This window comes from Thamnophis elegans, chromosome 12 (assembly GCF_009769535.1).
Source record: "Thamnophis elegans isolate rThaEle1 chromosome 12, rThaEle1.pri, whole genome shotgun sequence".
Taxonomy (NCBI): domain Eukaryota; kingdom Metazoa; phylum Chordata; class Lepidosauria; order Squamata; family Colubridae; genus Thamnophis; species Thamnophis elegans.
The window spans coordinates 54,128,498-54,149,472 of NC_045552.1; the positions used below are offsets into that span (position 1 = coordinate 54,128,498).

Sequence of the window (20,975 nt, forward strand, 5' to 3'; positions counted from 1 at the left end):
CCCCGCTATGGGCGTACGGCAGCCAGTCCAGAGCACTGGATACCGTTCTGGTACGGTGCTCAGAAAGGCCCACCCGCCCACTCGAGCTCCTTATTGGTGTTTAAAGGCTTCTGCGCCATGTCGCTTGGAACGGGATTTGAAACCCACCCCTGTTTGGATCTGCCATTCTGTGATGATTCGCACAACTGAAGGAGCATTGCATTTTCTCACGGCGCCTCTAACCTCCTTTGGGGGGTTGTGGCAGCTTGGAAACAGCTCATGCACCCTCTTAACAGGGGGAAACATCTCAAAAGTGGGATGTTAAAGATACATTTGGCATACTTTTTAAAAACAAACTGGATCTCCTTCCTGATTCCCCTAATCCTTTCCAAAACGGGGAAAAATAAAGCATTTCAGCCAGATTTCTTCGCCTGGTTGTTTCGTGATTAATTGTAGTTCTCCAGCACATTAAAAAAACCTCAACCTTTTTAAGTAGTTTGGCATGGTTTCTTCAGGATACAAGTCATGCTCTTAGGTGACCGAGTCATTAAGAGGTTGACCTGGCAGGATAGAGCTAGATCAGAGGGGTCTCCAAGCCTGGCAACCTTAAGACTTGTGGACTTCAACTCCCAGAATTCCCCGTCCCCAGCAAGAAGGACAGTATCAATCTAATGTATGAACCAGCAGCCTTATTCCCACCGTTGACTTTGAAACATCTACAGGGCTTTTCAAGTTTCAAGTTTAATTTTATTTATAGGCCGCCCAATCCCGAAGGACTCTGGGTGGCTTACAGAGAGGGGAAAGAAAATAAAATAAAAATAAAATAGACAAGTTAAAAAACAACAACACAGATACATTCATTTCAGTCGGGGCTGGACCTCAGCGATGAAGTCAACAGCCCCAGGCCTGCCGGAATAGCCAGGTTTTCACAGCTTTTCTGAAGGCCATGAGAGTGGGTGAGGCCCGGATTTCTGGGGGTAGTTCGTTCCAAAGGGTCGGGTCAGCCACAAAGAAGGCCCTCCTCCGGGGAGCCGCCAGCCAACATTGTCTGGCTGACGGCATCTGAAGGAGGCCCACCCTGTGGGATCTTACTGGCCGCTGGGAGGAAAGTGGCAGTAGGCGGTCTCGCAGGTATGCTGGTCCTAAGCCATGCAGGGCTTTACAGGTAATAACCAACACCTTGAATTGCGTCCAGAGACCAATAGGTAGCCAGTGCAGCTCGCGGAGGATAGGTATGACATGGGTGTACCTAGGTACACCCAATATCGCTCGCGCGGCTGCATTCTGGATACAAGTCAAAATCCTTGTTTTGCTCCTTCAAAATGCTTCCCCCCCACCCCACCCCCCAAAAAAGACGATCAAAAGTTTGAATTCTACCTACTCTGGGTAGAAATTTGAAGTTATAAAATTCATATCCGCCCAGCTCATATTATTTAGGCCCCATGGAGTTCATATCTCAAGGCCGTCAAAAGCAGGAGAAATGATCTTGTGTAAAAATAATAATAATAATAATTGAAGTGAAACTAGAACTGAATCGTATCAGGATTATGGATTGTTCCATAACAATCCCCGAAGGGGAGAATTTGGTGTCTAAACACAGTGCAAAGTGCTCGGGTTTATGTGGAAGAGGTTTTGTCATGAGGAAAAAAATATGTGGTGTATTTCCACCCTCTGAGCTTCTTGCAAAACCCGAACGTGGCAACATTTCTCTTGCTAAACCCCACGCTTCTTACTCTTCGGCTTCTGAGTTTGCTTCACTTATTGTTTTGCTTTGCCTTTCCCTGAGAATTTAAGCTGGCCTGGCCTGAAAGAGAATTTCCTCATGTTTTATAAGGAGTGCCATGAAGATGGGTGAGCTCAATTGAGCAAGACTGAGTGGGCACTTCATTCTTCTTGATCCTCATCTTATACGCAAGACGCCACTTTGGGTGTTTCTCCTGAGCGAGCTAAAAGCACTTAACTTTCTCCCTCCTTCCCTTACAGTTCTTTGCAACGGACCTTAATAGAAAGTCTTTTCTATTTATCTTATCATTGTTCTGGCATAGGCTTCCTTAAAAAGCATGAAGCAGAGTCTTGGTCCTGGCCAAAACCTCTTTTATTTACACGCCTGTGAATTCCTTTCATTCACAGTCAGCAAGGCTTGGCAAACAGTCTTTCAGAGGAATGTTTATCCACACGAACCTTATCTCGCTTGGAGAGTTGCCAGATAACTCGTTTCCAAACAAAGGGCAAGGCAAAACTTGGCAGAGTCTCTTATAGTCACAAACAGAACTTTCCACTCCTGAAATGACCGAAGGAATGAATTGTTTCCTGCAAAAGCCCACTCCTCGTTCGCTCCTCTTTTGTTTCCTCAGGGGGGGGGGGAATCACCTCCAAGGTGTGGCTTTACTCCCAAGTTGACCCTGCTTTCTTAATTGTTCTTGTCTTCTGGCAGCTCTGCGCATGCGCACACTGGGAACAGGCTCCAGCTGTTCCTCTGCCTCACTGCTGTCTAGCTCCCTCTCTGCCTCCGACACAGAGCCCTCGTCTAAGCGTTCCTCAGCCCCCAGGACTGGCCCGTGTTCCTCCCCAACCTCCTCACTGTCCAGCTCTCTACGGTGGGCCACAACTGTCCTATTAATTTGAATCTGATTGCTGGTTTGCAAGCCCTGATTGCTAAATTGGTTCAAATGGGCACTATTGCCTATCTCAGTCTCTAGTGTCCTGCAAGGAATTTTCCGTGACCCGTCAAAACCGCGGTCCACAAAAGCGCGATCGACGAAAGCGCGCATATGACGTCATCACAGCACGACGAAAAAAATTAAAAATTGAAATAAAAATAAAATTAAAGCAAGCCGATTCACATAAAGGTAAGGGTTAGGGTTAGGGTTAGGGTTAGGTTAAGGGTTAGGGTTAGGTTTAGAGCGTTAGGGTTACGTTTAGCGTTACGTTAAAGGTTAGCGTTAGGTTTAGCGTTAGGTTAAGGGTTAGGTTTAGGGTTAGATTTAGGCTTGGGTTAGGTTTAGGGTTAGGTTTAGGGTTAGGTTTGGGGGGGTTAGGGTAAGGTTTTCGCTTTATTTTTACATTTTTCGATCACAGCGCGATGTTTTCATCGCGCTGTGATGACGTCAAATGCGCGCTTTCGTCGACCACGATTTTGTCGTCCGCGGTTTTGTGGTGGAACCGAATTTTCGGTTTAAAATCCCAAAGGTGCTTTTTCCAAAAGGCAACTGGAGTTTTGCGGGGATTTTTTTTCCAGGAAAACGTTTCACTTCTCCAAGAAGCTGCTTCAGTTCAGAAGAAGCTCGCTGAAGTTCACGGGAGAAACTTGTTGGATGAGAAGCGAAATGTTTTTTTTTTTTATTGAAAAGTTTTAATAAATTTTACAAATATTTCCTCTTCCCCTTCCCTCCCCCCCCTCCAACCCTCCCCCCCTCCAACCCTCCCCCCTCCAACCCTCCCTCCCCCCAACTTCCCAGAGCAAAATACAGGGTATAAACATTTAACAATCATACACTAAGATAAGCTAACTAACTATAGCATCCTACCCACCTCTTGTAGTTTAACTCCCCTTTTGTTAAACTAAATTTAGATAAATTATAACATTCCTTGTTCATTCATAAGCTAATTGAAATTTCTTAGTCCGGTATTTATTTTGAATATAATCAATCCATCTTCTCCATTCCAACTTACATTTCTCATCTGAATGGTCCTTCAGATATGCTGAGATTTTGGCCATCTCTGCTAAGTTTACTACTTGTAACGTCCATTCTTGAATAGTAGGCAATTCTTCCTTCTTCCACTACTGCGCCACCAACAATCTTGCTGCCGTTATTAAGTTCAGTATCAAATTAGTCTCTATAACTGTACAGGCTGTAATTATACCTAGCAAAAGCGAAATGTTTTCAGAGGGGGAAAAAAAAACCAAGAAAATCCAGTTGCTTTTGGGAAAAGCACTTTTGGGGCAACCACGAACTGGATGGTTGGGAATCTCCGTAGACATTTAGGAGGTTTCTATATTTGCAAAGCCTCGGACTAAACTTGTTGATTTCTTTACAGAACGAATAACCGTTGTGGCCAATTTTCCTGCCAACCCAGTTCCGCTAAATACGGTGTTTACTTGTGACACTGAGGACATAGTGAAAAGTGGCGATGTCACCCAGACGTTCCAAAGTGTAACTCTGCAAACTTTCCTTCAAGATGGACACTTGAGTAGCCAGAGTGAGTAGCAAGAGCAAGAGCCCTTAGACTTATATACCGCTTCACAGTGCTTTCCAGCCCCCACTGAGCAGCTTATCTGCCCCCCAACAATTTGGGTCCACATTTCGGAAGGATGAGTCAACCGTCTACCTTCTCTGTTTCTCCCCCACTCCAGAGACTCTGTGTGATAACGACATGATAGCGTCCACTGTCCCTGCAGTCAGCCGATCCATCCTCTTGGCCGCTGGCAGTCCAGAGTCAAATGCCACAGAAGCGCCATCTCCTACCGTCCAGCCAGAGGAGAAACCTGCTTTAGGAAGCTACACCGTCAAATCTGGCCCGGTTACTTGCATTTTGGCAAACATGGGTTTGCAACTGAACATCACCCAGCAGGTGTAGTAGATATAATGTCTTGGTTATTCCTTGGGCGTTGTGAAGTGTTGTGTCTCACAGATGTTCTGACCCGGCTCCTCAAACACGGCAAACCCTCTGTAGTTAACGCAAAGATTTCTTTATTAGGGGCGTCAGCAGCCCCCAGCAAAAAGTTTCTCTCTCCCCTCAGACTAACAAGTCCGTCCGGCAGGGAGATGAATAGTTGTCTGCCACTTCTATTCATCTTTGCCCCCTGCCTCTGATCCCCAGAGCTAGGGTGGGGCTTCGCTAGCAGCAGTGGCTCTTCCTTCCCAAGGATCTGCCCATAGATTTCCACTGCTCTCCTCTCCTCTGCCTTCTGCACATCCGCGCGTCAGGCACTGGACTCAGCTGTTCCTCCTCTTCCTCATTAGCCACTCCAGACCTGGGGGCTGTTGACTCTCCATCTGAGGGCTGACGGACAGCCCAGGCTCCACCTCTCTCTGTGTCTCTCTCTCTGTGTCTCTCTCTCTCTGTGTCTCTCTCTCTCTGTGTGTGTGTGTCTCTCTCTCTCTGCCTCTGTCTCCCTCCCTCTCTCCCTCTCTCTCTCTCTCTCTGTCAATCTCTGGGCTGACTTTCACCCTATTTTTTGCAATTCTCTGAAAGTTCTCATGAGAATGTGGCTGAAATTGGGTGGTAAAAAGGCTGGATATATTGTTTCAGGGTTTTTCTCATTTTCTTCTAAAATTGAAAAGGAGCATGGAAAAGTTTAATCCTAGGCCTAGGAGAAAAAATTGAAAGACTCATGTTAAACCCAGCCCTGGATATCAGCACGAAAAGAAGTCTTAAAGGATAAAAACTCAGCATTCTCAGCTGCCAAGAGAACCCTTGCTCTGACCTGACCATTAACAGGAGAGAGAGAGAGATGTATAAAAACAACTAAAAATTGGGTTTTTTTTCAATCCCGTTTTTCCTTCCACTTACCATCCTTGCTCGGTTAAAAGACAAGAGCCAGCCAGAGCAGGGAGTTAACTTGTAAAACGATTGCTCATGCATTCCCTTTGTGCTAAAGCGCACATTTACCGATTGGTTTTCCTTATTGCACGCGAGCCAGAGTCGCAGTTCAGGTTGTATTGTATTGTATTTGGTTTATTTGTATGCCGCCCTTCTCCAGGAGGGACTCAGGGCGGCGAACAATTCAAAGGGGAAAGGGAACATAAACAGCAGAACACATAATTAAAATACACGAAAATCACACAGCCATATAAGTCGAGAGGGGAGGGGAACTCATCAACCCCAGGCCTGCCGGCACAGCCAGGTTTTGACGGCTTTCCAGAAGGCCTGGAGAGAGGTGAGGGTCCGAATCCCTGCGGGGAGCTCATTCCAGAGGGCCGGAGCTGCCACAGAGAAGGCCCTCCCCCGGATAGTAGCCAGGTGGCATTGGCTAGTAGACGGAACCCGGAGGAGGCCAACCCTGTGTGATCTAATGGGTCTTTGGGAGGTAATTGGCAGCAGGCGGTCTCTCAAGTTGAGGTTGAGGATGTAAAGTTATTAAACTTAAATTTTAAAAAAAGGGCTTTGGTTGCTTTTGGGTGTCCGGCTCACCAGTAGAGGGAGCGTAGATTTCCCCAAATCTCGCCTGTAATGCTGTCTGCGAATCCTGATTCCTTGAGACTATAAGGCGCCTCGCTGGTTAATTATGGGCGATAGAAGAATAAATTTCTTTTCAAATCAGTAAGCAAAGGCAGCAGCGGCTTTGAGGAACACCTTCCTTTTAGAAATGACTTCTGTATTTTTTTTCTCAGGGCCAAAGATTCTTCCCCCCCATCCCTCAGCTAAATTTGAGTTAATTTTTTTTTTTAAAAAGATGGCCGGGTTGATATTTTAATAGAATTTCTACGGTGACGTGCTTCGTTTCTTGCTCCTAGCCATCGCTATACCTTTTTAAATAAGGTGGGATGTGGGTTTTGGAAGAGATTTTGAGTTTCCCAGATGTCTGTGGAGATTCTCAGTCATCCAAGGTCACGGTTATCCCAAAGGTGCTTCTATTTTTTTCCCAAGGGGCAACTGGACATTCTTGTTTTTCTCTGAAGGCATTTCGCTTCTCCTCCAAGAAGCTTCTTCAGCTCAGAGTTCCCCAGAGCAGGGTCTCCAACCTTGGCAACTCACAATATTTATTTCTATTGATTTCTTTTAAGGTTTAGTTTAGTTTTTTCCTTTCCATATACATTCACAAATATGCATCCTCGTACATACTATTAACATTTTATCTGTTGACTTCTAGCATTTATCACCATCTGCTTATAAATATAAAAAACAAAATTGGGATCACTTTCTTGCCACTCCGTATCTCCATCTTATTTTGCAATAACTCTGCTCCTTTCTTCTTTCCAACTTCCTTTCTCTACCTTCTTCCTTCCTCCTCTCCTTCCTCTTTTCTTCTTCCCCTACCTCTCCCCCACTACTACTACTCTTCTCTTTCTCACCCACTCTCCTACTCTTATTTTCCCTGCCTTGCTTCCTCTCCTTTAACCTTTCTTCTTTTCCTTCCTCTTTATTTATTTGTATTCATTTCTTGCGTTCAGCCAGGAATTCTGGGAGTTGAACTCCACAAGTCTTAAAGTTGCCAAGGTTGGAGACCCCTGCCACAGAGCACGAATATTTTTGGTGGGCCTTCCCACCCATGAGAGATGTGTCCGCATCACCCCACTTCTCTTGGTCAACCGGATTGGAGATAATTTTGTGAGCTTCAAAACGGGAAGATATTTGTGGGTGGAGATAAAAGACACGGAAGAAACTCCACTTTGAAGGGGCACTGAAATGCTTCTGGGTTTTGTTTTTCAGGCTCCCACAATTATCAACTTCAATCCAAACAGCACAGTGGCCTCTGGTAATTGTGGCAAGACAACCGCTGTGCTTCGGTTGAGTGACGGAAACAATAAGGTTGATTTTCTCTTTGCTGTGGTAAGTAGCAATAGCTATAGCATTTGGACTTATAAACCGCTTTATAGTGCTTTAAACCTCTCGTAAGCGGTTCACAGAGTCGACCTATTGCTCCCAACAATCTGGGTCCTCGTTTTTACCCACCTCGGAAGGACGGAAGATTGAGTCAACCATGAGCCAGTCAGGATTGAACTCCTGGCAGTGGGCAGAGTTGTCCTGCAATACTGCATTCTAACCACTGAAAGGTGGAAGGAAGGAAGGAAGGAAGGAAGGAAGGAAGGAAGGAAGGAAGGAAGGAAGGAAGGAAGGAAGGAAGGAAGGAAGGAAGGAAGGAAGGAAGGAAGGAAGGAAGGAAGGAAAAATAGCAATAGCCCTTAGACTTATATACCGCTTTACAGCCCTCTCTAAGTGGTTTACAGAGTCAGCCTCTTGCCCCCAACAATCTGGCTCCTCATTTTACCCACCTCAGAAGGACGGAAGGCTGAGTCAACCTTGAGCCTGGTGGGATTTGAACTGCCAAATTGCAGGCAGCCGGCAGAAGTAGCCTGGAGTACTTCGCTCTAACCACTGCGCCACCATGGCATGTACCAATTGATGTGCCAACTTTATTTATTTGGTTTGTATTTCCCCCTGCAAGTTGATTCACCCTTTCTTGAGAAAGCAAGAAGCCTCTGGAAGAGAACGCAGGGAAACCTATTTGGGAAGTTGTGTTGCGGGAAGCCAATATATTCCAACCAGCTTCCTCCAGAATTATTGCTCCAGCCTTAAATGCAGCCCATCTTTCAAAATTAGATCGCTTTCATTAAGTCATGAATTAACAGCCCGTTGCAGTATCGGATTACACCCAGCATACACCGAGATACCTGATTGGGAGTTCAGTCTGTTAGGTATTCCTTACATCTACTTCCATGCTAAAAGGCGCTTGAGTGAGTGAAACCAACGTCTCCTTTTTCATGGAACAGAAAGGGAGGAAAAATGATTCAGTGCATTCAGTGAATTGCACTGAAACAAGCATGCAATTGATTTTTTTTCTCACCCTGCTCCGCTGATGCTTCTCGGCGATTTAAGGTCACCTTAATCCTCTCCCCACATAATAAATGCTGTATTTTTCGGAGTATAAGACGCACCTTTTTCCCTCAGAAAAGAGGCTGAAAATCTGAAAACACTGAATACAGTATTTTTTGCCTCCCGAAATCCCGCTCCCTTCACCAAAATGGCCGTGCATAGCCTTTAGGAGCCTTGCAGAGTGCTCCTGGAGGCTGGGGAGGACTGATTTTGGCTCAATTTCCCCAGCTCCCAGGAGCACTATACAAGTAGGCTATTCATGCCCTTTAAAAAAAAAAACAGGCCCGTTTTCACGAAAAATGGGCCGTTTTTGGGAGGTCTGCAGAGTGCAAAAACTTTTTTTAAAAAAATTTGCCTCTTCAAAATCTTGGTGCGTCTTATACTCCGAAAAATACAGTAAATAAAATTGTACGGTACGTTTGTGCTGTTAGGAATGGTGCGGTGGCATAGAGGTGGGGCTCTCGCCTCATAATCCGGAGGCTTTGAGTTCAATCCTAGGTAGAGGGCGGATATTTCACACCCTCTCTGGGCACAATGAGAATACATCTGCCAAACAGAACTCCGCATTGGAGAAAGGAAGGGCATCCAGCCAGTCAGCACCCTACTAGCTCCATTCAGTGGTCCAGACTCCGCCCTGCATGGGATTATGGGGGTCGTTAAATGGGGATGGTGAGGTTTGTGCTGTTAGGTTTCCCCCTGAAAAGTATTCTCAGTAAAAAATATGTCGTCGTATATGTGTTAACCGGGCTTCCTTTTGTGAAACAGAAAAATTCTACCTCGTCGGAAAAATTCTATCTGAAAGGAGTGGATATCACTCTGACGGACTCGCCAAATGGTAAGAAAGGCTTAGTCACTGCAGGTGTCCTCAACTTACACCCATTCGTTCAGTGACCAAAGTTAAACAACACTGGGGGGGGAAAGGAACTTATGATCGTTTTTCACACTTACGACTGCTGGAGCATCTCCACGGTTGCGGGATCAAAATTCGGGCGTTTGGCAGTTGAGTCATATTTTATGGCAGTCGCGTGATTCTCTTTTGCGACCTTCTGACCAGCGGGGAAGCCAGATTCACTTAATGACCGGGTTCCTCACTTAACAACTACAACATTTCACTGGGGACACACTGGTTTAAGAGTTGACTCGCCTTAAGCCACAGAAATTTGGTTTCCTACAAGGGCCGTATGTTGAGGGCTACCTTGTAGAATGTTTTTGTTTTGTGTTTTGAACAAGAGATTCCTAGCAGCCCACCTGTCCGTAAAAGGCTTTTTTAAAGTTTGCGCTGCTTAACAAAAATACGTTGCAAGAAAAATAATAGATAAATAATAGATAAATAATAATTGGTTATGAGAAGGGAAGGTTGGAAATATTTTTGGACCATATACAAAGGTTATTAATCACAATAATTATCACTATTAAAAAATAAAATAAAACTATATACAGTTAAATGTTAACTAATATGGGGAAAATGTTACGATATACGATATATCCACATAAAGAAAGGAGAATGATAATAAACTATATACATGGAAGATGGAATTTTTGGTATTAAATATTATGGATGTTTAGCTAAAACAGGATATGAGGATTTGATGTTAATAGAGGATTTTACAAACAAGTAAATGAAATGCTAGCATGTGGTTATGGATTAAATCTTTGGTATAGTTAAGGATGAAAGATGCTTAAATAACTGTAGTCAACTAAAAGTGGAGGTATAATGATGTCAATATGGTAAACATTTGAGTTAAGATATTTGAATTAATATGAATTAATGGAAGAGATGCACCAAAACATGTTGTAACCAGCTGATATACTTTTTTATAATATATCCCTGTGTTTTTTTTTCTTTTTCTCTTTTGTCTTTCCTTTTTTTTCCCCTGCCTTGTTTTTTGTTTTGTTGTCTTTTTTGTGTTTTGATTTTTTCTTTTCCCACTGGTGTGGGCATGTGTGTTGTTATGTAACAAAATAAAAAAAAATTAATAAAAAAAAATACGTTGCAAGAAATCCTCCCAAAAGAGAACGGCACAAATTTAGGATATTGACTCGGAGAAGAATATTGTAACTCTCTTCTCTCACCCAGCTCCTAGGAACAATGAGTCATCGGCAAACCCAGGAATTGGGTTTGGTTGGAGAAAGTAAACATTACCTGAAATGGTTTGCAAAAACGAGAAAAAAAAATATATCCAGCAAAAATACCCTTTCTTTTTGTTTTCAGTCCTTCATTTGACTCCGGCTTCTTAGAGACCCGTTTGATGCTTTTCTTTTAATAATTATAACTCAATAATGGTGGAAACGAAATGCAAACCGTTTGGTGGCTTGAATGTGCATTGAGCAGCTTCCTTAGCCGCAGAGAGTATATTGAGCAACTGCTTAAGCATTGAAACGAAAAGAAAGAAGTGGTTACAGATGTTTTATTGAGCAAAACAAACTCCCTATAAATATGACCAGGTTATCTGGAAAACTTTTCCCCTGGCTTAGTTTTTTTATGATGGTCAAACACAGAGATGAGTAATCCTCCCCTTGTCACAAAACAGGTGTCTTGTGAAATATAGTTTCTGCTATAGTATAAAGAAAACAAGGTGGTCAAATTAGATATAAGGAGAGCCACTTTAGTCTAGTGGTTAAGGTACTGAGCTAGAAGACCAGAGAACATGAGTTCTATCCCACCTTAGACATGAAAGCCGGATGGATGAATTTGGGCAAATCACCAGGAGACCGTGAATTCTAGTCTCGCCTTAGATATATGAAAGCCAGATGGGTGACTTTGGACCAATCACCAGGAGACAGTGAATTCTAGTACCTACTTAACCATGAAAGCCAGGTGGTAACTTTGGGCCAATCACCTGGAGACACTGAATTCTAGTCTCACCTTACGCATGAATGTCATATGGATGAGTTTGGGATCCATCCTCTCTCAGTCCAACTCACCTGACAGGATTGTTCTTGTGGGGAAAATAAGAGGAAGGAGTATTTGATTTGTTTGCTGCCACACTCGGGGGTGGGGGTGGGGGGGGTGTTCTGTTAAGATACAGCCTGTTGTGCCTTAAAATGGCTTCTACTGTACTGCCATAAAATGGCTTCTACTGTACACCGCAATGGAGTTTCCATGGTAACGACTTCACAGTATTCCACAAGGGGTCTCCGTCTGGTAAGGGATAAAACCCAACATTAGAAATTACGTTTGGTCCAGACATTTTCCTTCTATAAATAAACACTCGGACAACATCGGGTTATCAGCTAGTTATTTTAAAAAAAGGCGGGATATAAATTTTAAAATAAATAAACATAGCACATTATTGTCATCCAAGCTGACCTACCATCTTCTTCCTTTTCAGCTAACACTTCGGCCTCAAATCACACCCTCAACAACTGGGAAACAACCATGGGGAACTCCTACCTTTGCCGGAAAGAAGAATCGATCTTTGTGAGCCCTGGCTATAAAATAAACATCTTTGATTTAAAGATCCAGCCATTTGGAGTGGAAGAAGGGCAATTCTCAGCAGGTAAGAAAGAAAAGCCGAGGGAAGTTTTAGGACTCTTCCATCTAAAGATTCAAGGGACAAATGTCTACGCAGATTCTCAGCCATCCAAGGTCCTGCTTGCCCCAAGGTGCTTTTTTTTTCAAGAGACAACTGGACTTTTTGTTTTTTTTTTCTTTGAAGATGTTTTGCTTCTCCTCCAAGGAGCTTCTTCAGCTCTGACAGGATAGCAGGGGAAGGGAAGGATTGATGCTCCTTGCAGACAGCTGGTCATTTGCATCCTTTTAGAGAGTTGTTGAGGCACTTGGAGGTTTCTCTGTGTCCTCAGGGTCACCTGAGTGGTGCAAATGAGTGCGGAGCCGCCTTGGAATTGTTGAGAGGACCGTGTTGTAAACTGGAGAGAGATTAAGTCATATCCCTCCCCTTCTGTTGAGAGAGGGCTGCTCAATTTTGACCTAGAGAGCCTCTGATCCCTCCTTCAAACCAGCGGTCCTCTCTGTCCCAAATGTGGACTTTGCTGTCTTGTCTTTTAAATGCAGAATCTAGTCCTGATGGGCTTGTTCTCCTATGTTGTGCCATGCATTTATTCCATTCTTGGATGAGAAGCAAAACATCTTCAAAGAAAACCAGAAAGTCCAGTTGCCTCTTGAAGGGGAAAAAAAAAACAGCTTTGGCACATTGAAGGGACAATCAAATAAATGTGGAAACACCTCAGCTTAACCACCAAAGCTGGACCCAGAATTTCTCTTGCTAAAGGAGGCGGTTTTTGAAGAGAGTCCATCCCGATTTTGCAACTTTTTTATTTTTGCCTCACGGACTTTGCTTCTCAAGAAGCCTCCCCAGAAGGCCGCAAGTGGCCATCACAAGACCCTCATAAATATGTGCCAGTTGCCAAGCGCCTATATTTGGCTCATATTCTGGGGATTCCATGATAGTCATAAGTGCAAAAACCAGTTCTAAGCCGCCATTTTCCAAAGTGTATGGTGGTAGCTTCAAAATGGCTGCTAAAGGATTGGCTAAGAGCCAAGGTGGCTCAGTGGTTAAATGCAGCACTGCAGGCTACTTCAGCTGGCTGCAGTTCAGCAGTTCGGCTGTTCAAATCCCACCAGGCTCAAGGTTGACTCAGCCTTCCATCCTTCCGAGGTGGGTAAAATGTGGACCCGGATTGTTGTTGGGGACGATATGCTGACTCTGTAAACCGCTTAGAGAGGGCTGAAAGCCCTATGAAGTGGTATATAAGTCTAACTATTGCTAACTATTGCTATTGGCTGTAAATGCAGGACGGACTCCAGTCCCTAAATTGCATGAGCCAGAATAGTTATCGCTAGAGAATAGATTTTTTTAAAATCTAATGATAACAATTAAGAGCTTATGCTGACAGAGGCTTTGGGATATATCAGAAGAGGAGTGAATTCCATAAAGGGAAGAGAAACTTCTAGAAACCGTAGCCGGTTCCTTTAAAATTCAAAATTTCTGCTGTGAAACTACAGGGTCAATTAGCAAAGAACTTTCAAAGTTGATAAGTGCACTTATGTCCCACTTCTCAAAACAATGTTGAATATCTTTTAAGAGATACACTTAAGAACTTTAGACTCTTGGGCCTCTTGAAAGAAATTGATCTTAAGATAAATGTAAAACGCTATAAACGTAGCTTTGTGTTCAATTAAGTTTATTCTGTATGTCTCATAATCCTCTTTTTTGGAGCCAAAACTTTTCAGATGATGGACAGGACTGAGAGAAGATTGACCTGAATCTTGGATGGCCTTTTAATCTAAATCTTTGATCATTCCCCCTCCGCCCCGCCCGCCCCATCACTCTTTTAACCCAACAAAACATTCAGGTTTTTTTTTTAATGTATATATTTTATGAAAGTTGCATCCCTTTTAAGCATCTATGGAAAATTTAAATCTAAAAGCTGGTAAGTTGGCATGCAAGAAAGCCAGAATATTCCCCAAATATTTGCAGAAGGAACCCCGTAACTTAGAAAAACGATATCAGATTTCATGAGGTTTTTTGATGTCCTCATGATAAGAGCTTATAAAAAACTTCTAGCCGGGATGCCAACAGCTTCAAGGGAGAAACCATGATATTAAAAGAAAAGCGGATGAAGGATCCTGGTTGGGTTTTTAGCCATTTTGAGATTCCCGCCAGGTTTCATTTCAATCGTTGGCCAAAGGCCATCTTGCAAATTGGTCGGCTGTTGTGTTGTTGTTGTTGTTTTTCAATTTCCACAGAAAATATTACGAAAGGATCTCTCTTAATCTGGATTCTCTAATTTAGGTTTTATAATGTCCGAGTGAAGACTGACACTCGTTAAGTTCTCTTTTCAGCAAACTTCTTTTGATTTTTATTCTTTCTATCTTTCTTTTTGCCACCCCCTTTCTTCATCTACAGCGGGAGAATGTTTGCTGGATGATGACACTGTTCTAATCCCAATTGTAGTTGGAGCCGCCCTGGCGGGTTTGGTTGTGATCATAGTGACCACTTATTTAATTGGCCGAAGGAAAACATACGTGGGCTACCAAACTCTGTAGAGTCTGGTATGACTGTTCTTCAGTGCTGGTGGGGATTAACCTAGAAGCCAACTGTAAAATTTGTGACTCTGTTTAGAAACGGGGGGAGCTCCTTCTTCCCTGAAACACAGCCAACAATTGATCGCATCTAATTGTAAGAAGGACTTTGCAAACTTGCGGCGGAGAGCTTAAGGAATGGCCAAACTCGGCTCAATTAACCAGGCTCAATTTTAGGGTTTTAAAGAAATATAGGGGTGCAAATCAAAGCATTTGCTAATTCTGTGTACAAACTGATGGTTAACCTGCGTGCCGTAACAACTGTAACTTGGGATTCTAGGCCTATCTGCAAAGTTGTTTTCTTTCAGCGTGTGACACGGAACAAAGTAGTGGGTTAACTACTTCAGCCTGAGTAAGCTTAGTTAATGCATTCTCTCTCCCTCTCTCTCTCCCTCTCTCCTCTTTTTAAACAACAACAAATAATAGAATGAGAACATTGTCATTTTCATTATCTTTAGTTTGGACACAATCCAAAAGTAGATGTCCAAGGATTTAAATTCCTCTCTAGCTGAAGGTTTTACTTACCAGCTGGGTGCAAATAGAAGACAGGTGTTCAAAAATCCAGAATTTGCACTTTTTGTATTTGCAGCCATGTGTAAATGGAACTGAGGATCTTAGTCTCTGAAAGTTGCTCCTTCAAGTGCCTGTAACATTTTAGTACATACATCCCCATTGTAAGCCGCCTTAACAAAATCAGCGTGCAAAGGGCTACTTTTTAAGGTCTTATTTGTTTTAATCATCATACAAAGACCATTAATGATTGTAAGCGAACATCATAGCAGTGGGCTTCTCTGCCACTTCAGTCACTTTCAGAACTGGATCTTAAGGTACTTTTAGTGCACTAGAACTCACTAGTTTACAAACAATTTGTCAGCATTCCAAATATCATCCAGAATTAAATCAGAGTCCAAGGCAGAGTTCCAATTTAATAAGAGAGACATGTTGGTACATCTGTGGAAAACCCTAATCTGAAAGCTTCCTGGGGTTTCCACCCAGTTGAAAGGTCATGATCTTGTCCCCCACGCCCCCAAGTCCATCCCATGGTCCAATCTCCCACTGCCACGCTGGCATTTCCACCCATCTAGTTCCAGTCAGGTGCAGAGGTGCGGAGACAAAGAATGATCTTGGGCTTCTAGAAAGGAATGTTTTATTTTGACAACACATTCTACAATTCTACTCCTTACTATTCCCCCTCCCAATTACCCCACTAATGAAACAGCATAGTAAAATAATAGAGTGTGTGGCAGGCCAAAGATCCTAAAAGGAATATGGCTGCAGGCCTGACAGTCGGCCTCTCCTCAGAATTAAACCGTAGCCCTATAAGGATGCATATTCTAAAAACATACTCCTATCCTTCCTTTGTTTAATATCTTGCTTTTCTCCTCAATGTGCAACCATAAATAAGGTTGTACCTAAATCACTCTTGCATTACTCTCTTGGTGGATTCAACAGCTTTTTGTGCTTGCGTGTGTTGGTGTGTACCAGTTAGTGTGTTTGTCAAATCATTATTTATATGCTACCGTAGATATTTACAAAGACCGAACCAAGCGTGTACTTTCACTTGAAAATATATCAATACCTCTGTTGGATTTGCACCCAACTACAAGTTGGAACAATAGAGTAACCAGCCTGTGTCAATTCTGATAAATGTCTGCTTTTAATTTATTGGCGCAATTATGGTCTTTTAATATGTTTGTACTTCTGTGTAGGAATTTGACTGTTTGCACATAGTTCTCTAATAAAAATTCTTCTGTTCAAGAGGAAAATTTGGTGATGCTTAATTGAAAACCTTTCTTCAGAAAAGCAGTCTTTGAAGACAACTTGCCCATGTTTCAATTGGAGTCTGAAGCAAACTCGCAATCTTTTAGCGCTCTGCATCAGAAAATTGTTTTACTATTATCGATTATCGTCTGTCATGAGCCTCAGTTTGGCTAAGGCGTCTTTTAATGTAAACCATTGTTGTTGTTTTTTCCATACTTGGCAACTTTAAATAGTGTGGACTTCAACTCCCAGAATCCTCCAGCCAACGTTCTGAATTCTGGGAGTTGAAGTCCATCTTAAAGAATTCTGGGAGTTGAAGTCCATCTTAAAGAATTCTGGGAGTTGAAGCCCATCTTAAAGAATACTGGGAGTTGAAGTCCGCATATCTTACAGAATTCTGGGAGTTGAAGTCCACACATCTTACAGAATTCTGGGAGTTGAAGTCCATGCATCTTAAAAGTTGCCCTGGTTGAGACACACCTGTATAGGGAGTCGGTTCATGTCACCTTCTTAACAAATTAACACATAAATCCTCAACCAAGCACTACCTCCTATCAGGGAAGCTGCCAATACTGAAAGGTAAAGTGTTGACTTCATTAGAATTTCTGTTCCATGGTTGTAAGGTTGGAATTCGCTAAACATCTGGCTCATCACCCAGGTGGCCAGGAGGAGGCCTTGTTGCACATGTGGATGTGAGCCAGCCGCTGGGTCATTCCTATCATTTTGGACAGTAGGGGGCAGATGTGTATAACCGCGGCTCTCCGCTATTGATAGAACAAGATTAGATCCTAGGAAGCCTGCCTTTAAAAGTGGTGGGGTTTTATTGTGATCAATTTGAGCAGAGACAGGAGGTATCTTTAAGCATTTCTCAAGATAGACATATCAATACAAGGAAGTACTTTTCCTCCTCCTTGGTTTGTTCTGGTCTGTACCAAGCACTACCAAGCTTATAAATCATAGATTTTTGGATGTGAAAAGCCTATGAAGCAATAAAAATGATTAAAGACAGATTAAAGTTGGAAGGGACCTTGGTGGTCTTCTAGTCCAACCCCTTGCTTAAGCAGGAAACCCTACACCACCTCAGACAGATGGTTATTCAACATCATCTTAAAGACTTCCAGTGTTGGAGCATTCACAACTTATGGAGGCACATTTTCCCACTGATTAATTGTTCTCACTGTCAGGAAATTTTTCCTCAGTTCTAAGTTGCTTCTCTCCTTGATTAGTTTCCACCCTTTGCTTCTTGTTCTACCCTCAGGTGCCTTGGAGAATAGTTTGAGTCCCTCTTCTTTGTGGCAGCCCCTGAGATATTGAAATACTGCTATCATGTCTCCCGTAGTCTTTCTTTTCATTAAACTAGACATACCCAGTTCCTGCAACCGTTCTTCATATGTTTTAGCCTCCAGTCCCCTCATCATCTTTGTTGCTCTTCTCTGCACTCTTTCTAAAGTCTCAACATCTTTTTTATATGGTGGCAACCAAAACTGAATGCAGATATTCCAAGTGTGGCTTTACCAAGGCCTTATAAAGTGGTATTAAGACTTCACATGATCTTGATTCTGTCCTTCTGTTGATGCAGCCTAGAACTGTGTTGGCTTTTCTGGCAGCTGCTGCAGAAGGTTGGCTCATATTTAAATGATTGTCCACTACGACTCCCAAGATCCGTCTCACAGTTACTATTAGCACCACTAATGAATTTTCAAACTCAATACATTAAGATGTCTGGACTTCACTTACCAGAATTTAGAATATACAGTTCATTTGGAGATTAATATATATCTATATCTATATCTATATCTATATCTATATCTATGTCTATATATCTATCTATATCTATATCTATATCTATATCTATATCTATATCTATATCTATATCTATATCTATATCTATCTATCTATCTATCTATCTATCTATCTATCTATCTATATATATATATATATATATATATATATATATATATATATATATATATATATTTATTTAAAGTCACAACCCCTGGTATGCCCAAATATGGGAGGAAGGTCACACTTCCATTCTCTATCCTTCGGCTCGTCACAAGAGACCATCCAGACAGAAACCCAATATTTTTTACTGTTGCCTTTTTTGTTACATTTGTTATATTTGTGCTGATAAATAAATAAAGGGAGACTAGTATAGATCTATTTCAAGCTATTTAGCTCTCATCAGCTAGCCATACCCTTGCTGGGAATCGAACCTGTGCTCTATTGCCTCTTAGGCAAATGTGTTAACCATTGAGCTACAGCTATATACCTTTTACCCTGGCCTGGCTGATAAGGAGTTGAGCTCTGTATGTGTGTATGTATGTATGTATGTATGTATGTATGTATGTATGTATGTATGTATGTATATGTGTATATATCAGCTAGCCACACCCTTACTGGGATTTGAACCTGGGCTATATGGCATACTAGGCACACCAGGCAGAGATCTTAGCCATTAGGCCACAGGCTCTTATCCGTTATCAGCCGAAGCCAGGGTGAAAGGTATCTATTAGATTTTTACAACCCCTGGTAAGCCCCAATATATATATATATATCTTTGCTCCAATGAAACATACATTAACCAAGTAGGCATTTGTTGGAGACCTGGCGATGGTGTTTTTCAGTCCTGCGCATTGAGCCACTATGGTCCATTTAGTTGTAACTTAGTCTATTGGGTGAAGCTAAGAATTAGAGCTTATTCTGCTCCCCATGGTGAGAGCCACAAGCTAGAATTTGTTACCCAAAGCAAATGGCGCTGGTTATTCGCCTGCATGGCTAAAATAAATGGAAATGAAATTAGCCAAGGAGGAAGAAGATGGATTCATCGGGATGTGTAGAGATTTCCTGGAGATTTTGCTTTACCGGTGCTTATACTGCACAATGATTTCTTGAAGAAACCGCAATGGCCCAGTTTATTATTAAGCCACGAATTGGTTTCCCGACCACCATAGTGTCTGCTGGTGGAGGCCGTTGGAGAAGGAATATGGCTTCCTTCTTTTGATTTCCAACTCTCCAGGAACATCTGGAGCAACGTGACGGACATGAGAGTTGGCCTTTCCTTACTGAGTCTTGACAACCACAGTTCTCAATGTGGACATCCTCCAGATTGTGGCTCTTGGGGTCCCAGAATTCCAATCAGAAGTCATATTGGCTGGGAATTGAGTTTTATATTTCTGGAGGACATCCAGTTACCATAACATAATCCTTAAGTTTGGGCTTGGTTGAGCTCCCTAGGTCTACAAGAAGTTCTCTTGGCCAAGGTGTCTGGGGGCTTTGCAAACGGGGAGGTCTGATTTGCTGTTGTGGTTTGTGTTGGCCAAGCAACATGGGTGGACTGCCTCTGGCATCTCCAGTTGGGCCAGTGGCCAGAATGATGTTCTCTTCGAAGAAGTCAACTCACCTGCTTAACTCTGTTTATCACCCTTTCTCCATCCAGCTGAAGATTGCACCCCAGCGGTCAACAACGTCTTTGTGCCACTCCTGATGGCAATAGCCTTGGTAGGCTTAGTTTGGCTGGTGGTGATGGCATATTGTACCAAAGTTCGGCATCGTGCTGGCTATAGACATATCTAGAGGCGGAAAACCGATGCAGGGTGAAGGCCTCCCTTTTCAAACCACCAAGGAAGGAAGGATTTGTGTCCTGAAAGGTGTTATTTCTCACACGTGTTTGTTCCTTTCAAAATAATCACACAAAACAGCTGTTCTACTTGACAGAGGGAACTTGGGGTTAACCGTTGTTGATTGGTGGCTTGTTATGAAAAGCTTGGAAGAGATGTCTTCTGAATTTGGATCGAAGCCAATAGAAGCATAGCAAGGATGTGCCCATTTGGGGGTTGATTTAAATGCGGCCAACGCTGTAACCTTAATATGTTCATAGCATCATTTTGTCGGGCTCAAAAGGAACAGAAAGAAGAATTATTGCTAAGGAAACTCAAGAAAGAGAGACGCGGGGCATGCTTCTGAAATATTTTTTTATTCGTTCTGTACCAGTGCTCTTGCATACTTATAAAAAAGTGTGTTGTTGAAACGGGGAGATTTGTAAAACGCTGTTGATGTTGCATTTTGAGGGTGTTGAAATATCCTGCATTTGTTTTCTCTGCTGCTTCGCTTAAACCGCCTTTGCAAAGAAGCCAACCAGAATTGCAAACTCATGCAAAAGTTGGACCCTTTATTAATACATACATACATACATACATACATATCAAAGCACCTGGTATGCCCAAATATGGGAGGTAGCATACTGCTTCCCTTTTGCCTTTCAGCTCTCCCCTAGGAGCCTTCCAGAGAGAAAACCATTTTTGTGTTGCATTTTTGCTGATAGATAAATAAAGGGAGACTAGTATAGATCTATTTCAAGCTATTTAGCTCTCATCAGCTAGCCATACCCTTGCTGGGATTCGAACCTGGGCTGGTTTTACATGTTAGGCAGTTGTATTAGCCTCTAAGCCACACGCTCTCCTCCCTTATCAGCTGAGCCAAGGAAATGATTCTACTTGTCTCCCTTTATTTATTTATCAGCACAAATGCAATATGTATTTATATAAATGTGGAGGGAGGGATGTTGAGAGCTGGAACCAGCAAAGCATTGGCATTCCTAAACCAAGATCTTGACTCGGCTTAGACTGCCTGAAAACGTCAACCAGATTTT

At 42.7% G+C, this 20,975-nt stretch overlaps 1 protein-coding gene across 2 annotated transcripts in view; it reads left to right on the forward strand.

Annotated features, from left to right (window-relative positions):
- The window catches only part of LAMP2 (lysosomal associated membrane protein 2), a 29,748-nt gene extending 9,176 nt beyond the window's left edge, over positions 1 to 20,572 (forward strand). Inside the window, exons 4-9 of one of the 2 annotated variants that reach the window (XM_032228580.1) lie at positions 4,018 to 4,179; positions 4,334 to 4,551; positions 7,354 to 7,473; positions 9,283 to 9,352; positions 11,850 to 12,017; positions 19,764 to 20,572. In XM_032228580.1, coding sequence (XP_032084471.1) covers positions 4,018 to 4,179; positions 4,334 to 4,551; positions 7,354 to 7,473; positions 9,283 to 9,352; positions 11,850 to 12,017; positions 19,764 to 19,900 — 875 coding nt within the window. In that variant the 3' untranslated portion in view covers positions 19,901 to 20,572. Of the gene's footprint in view, positions 1 to 4,017; positions 4,180 to 4,333; positions 4,552 to 7,353; positions 7,474 to 9,282; positions 9,353 to 11,849; positions 12,018 to 14,387; positions 15,493 to 19,763 lie in introns of those variants that run through there. The other variant, XM_032228579.1, reaches the window with a different exon arrangement.
- Positions 20,573 to 20,975: the final 403 nt, after the last annotated feature.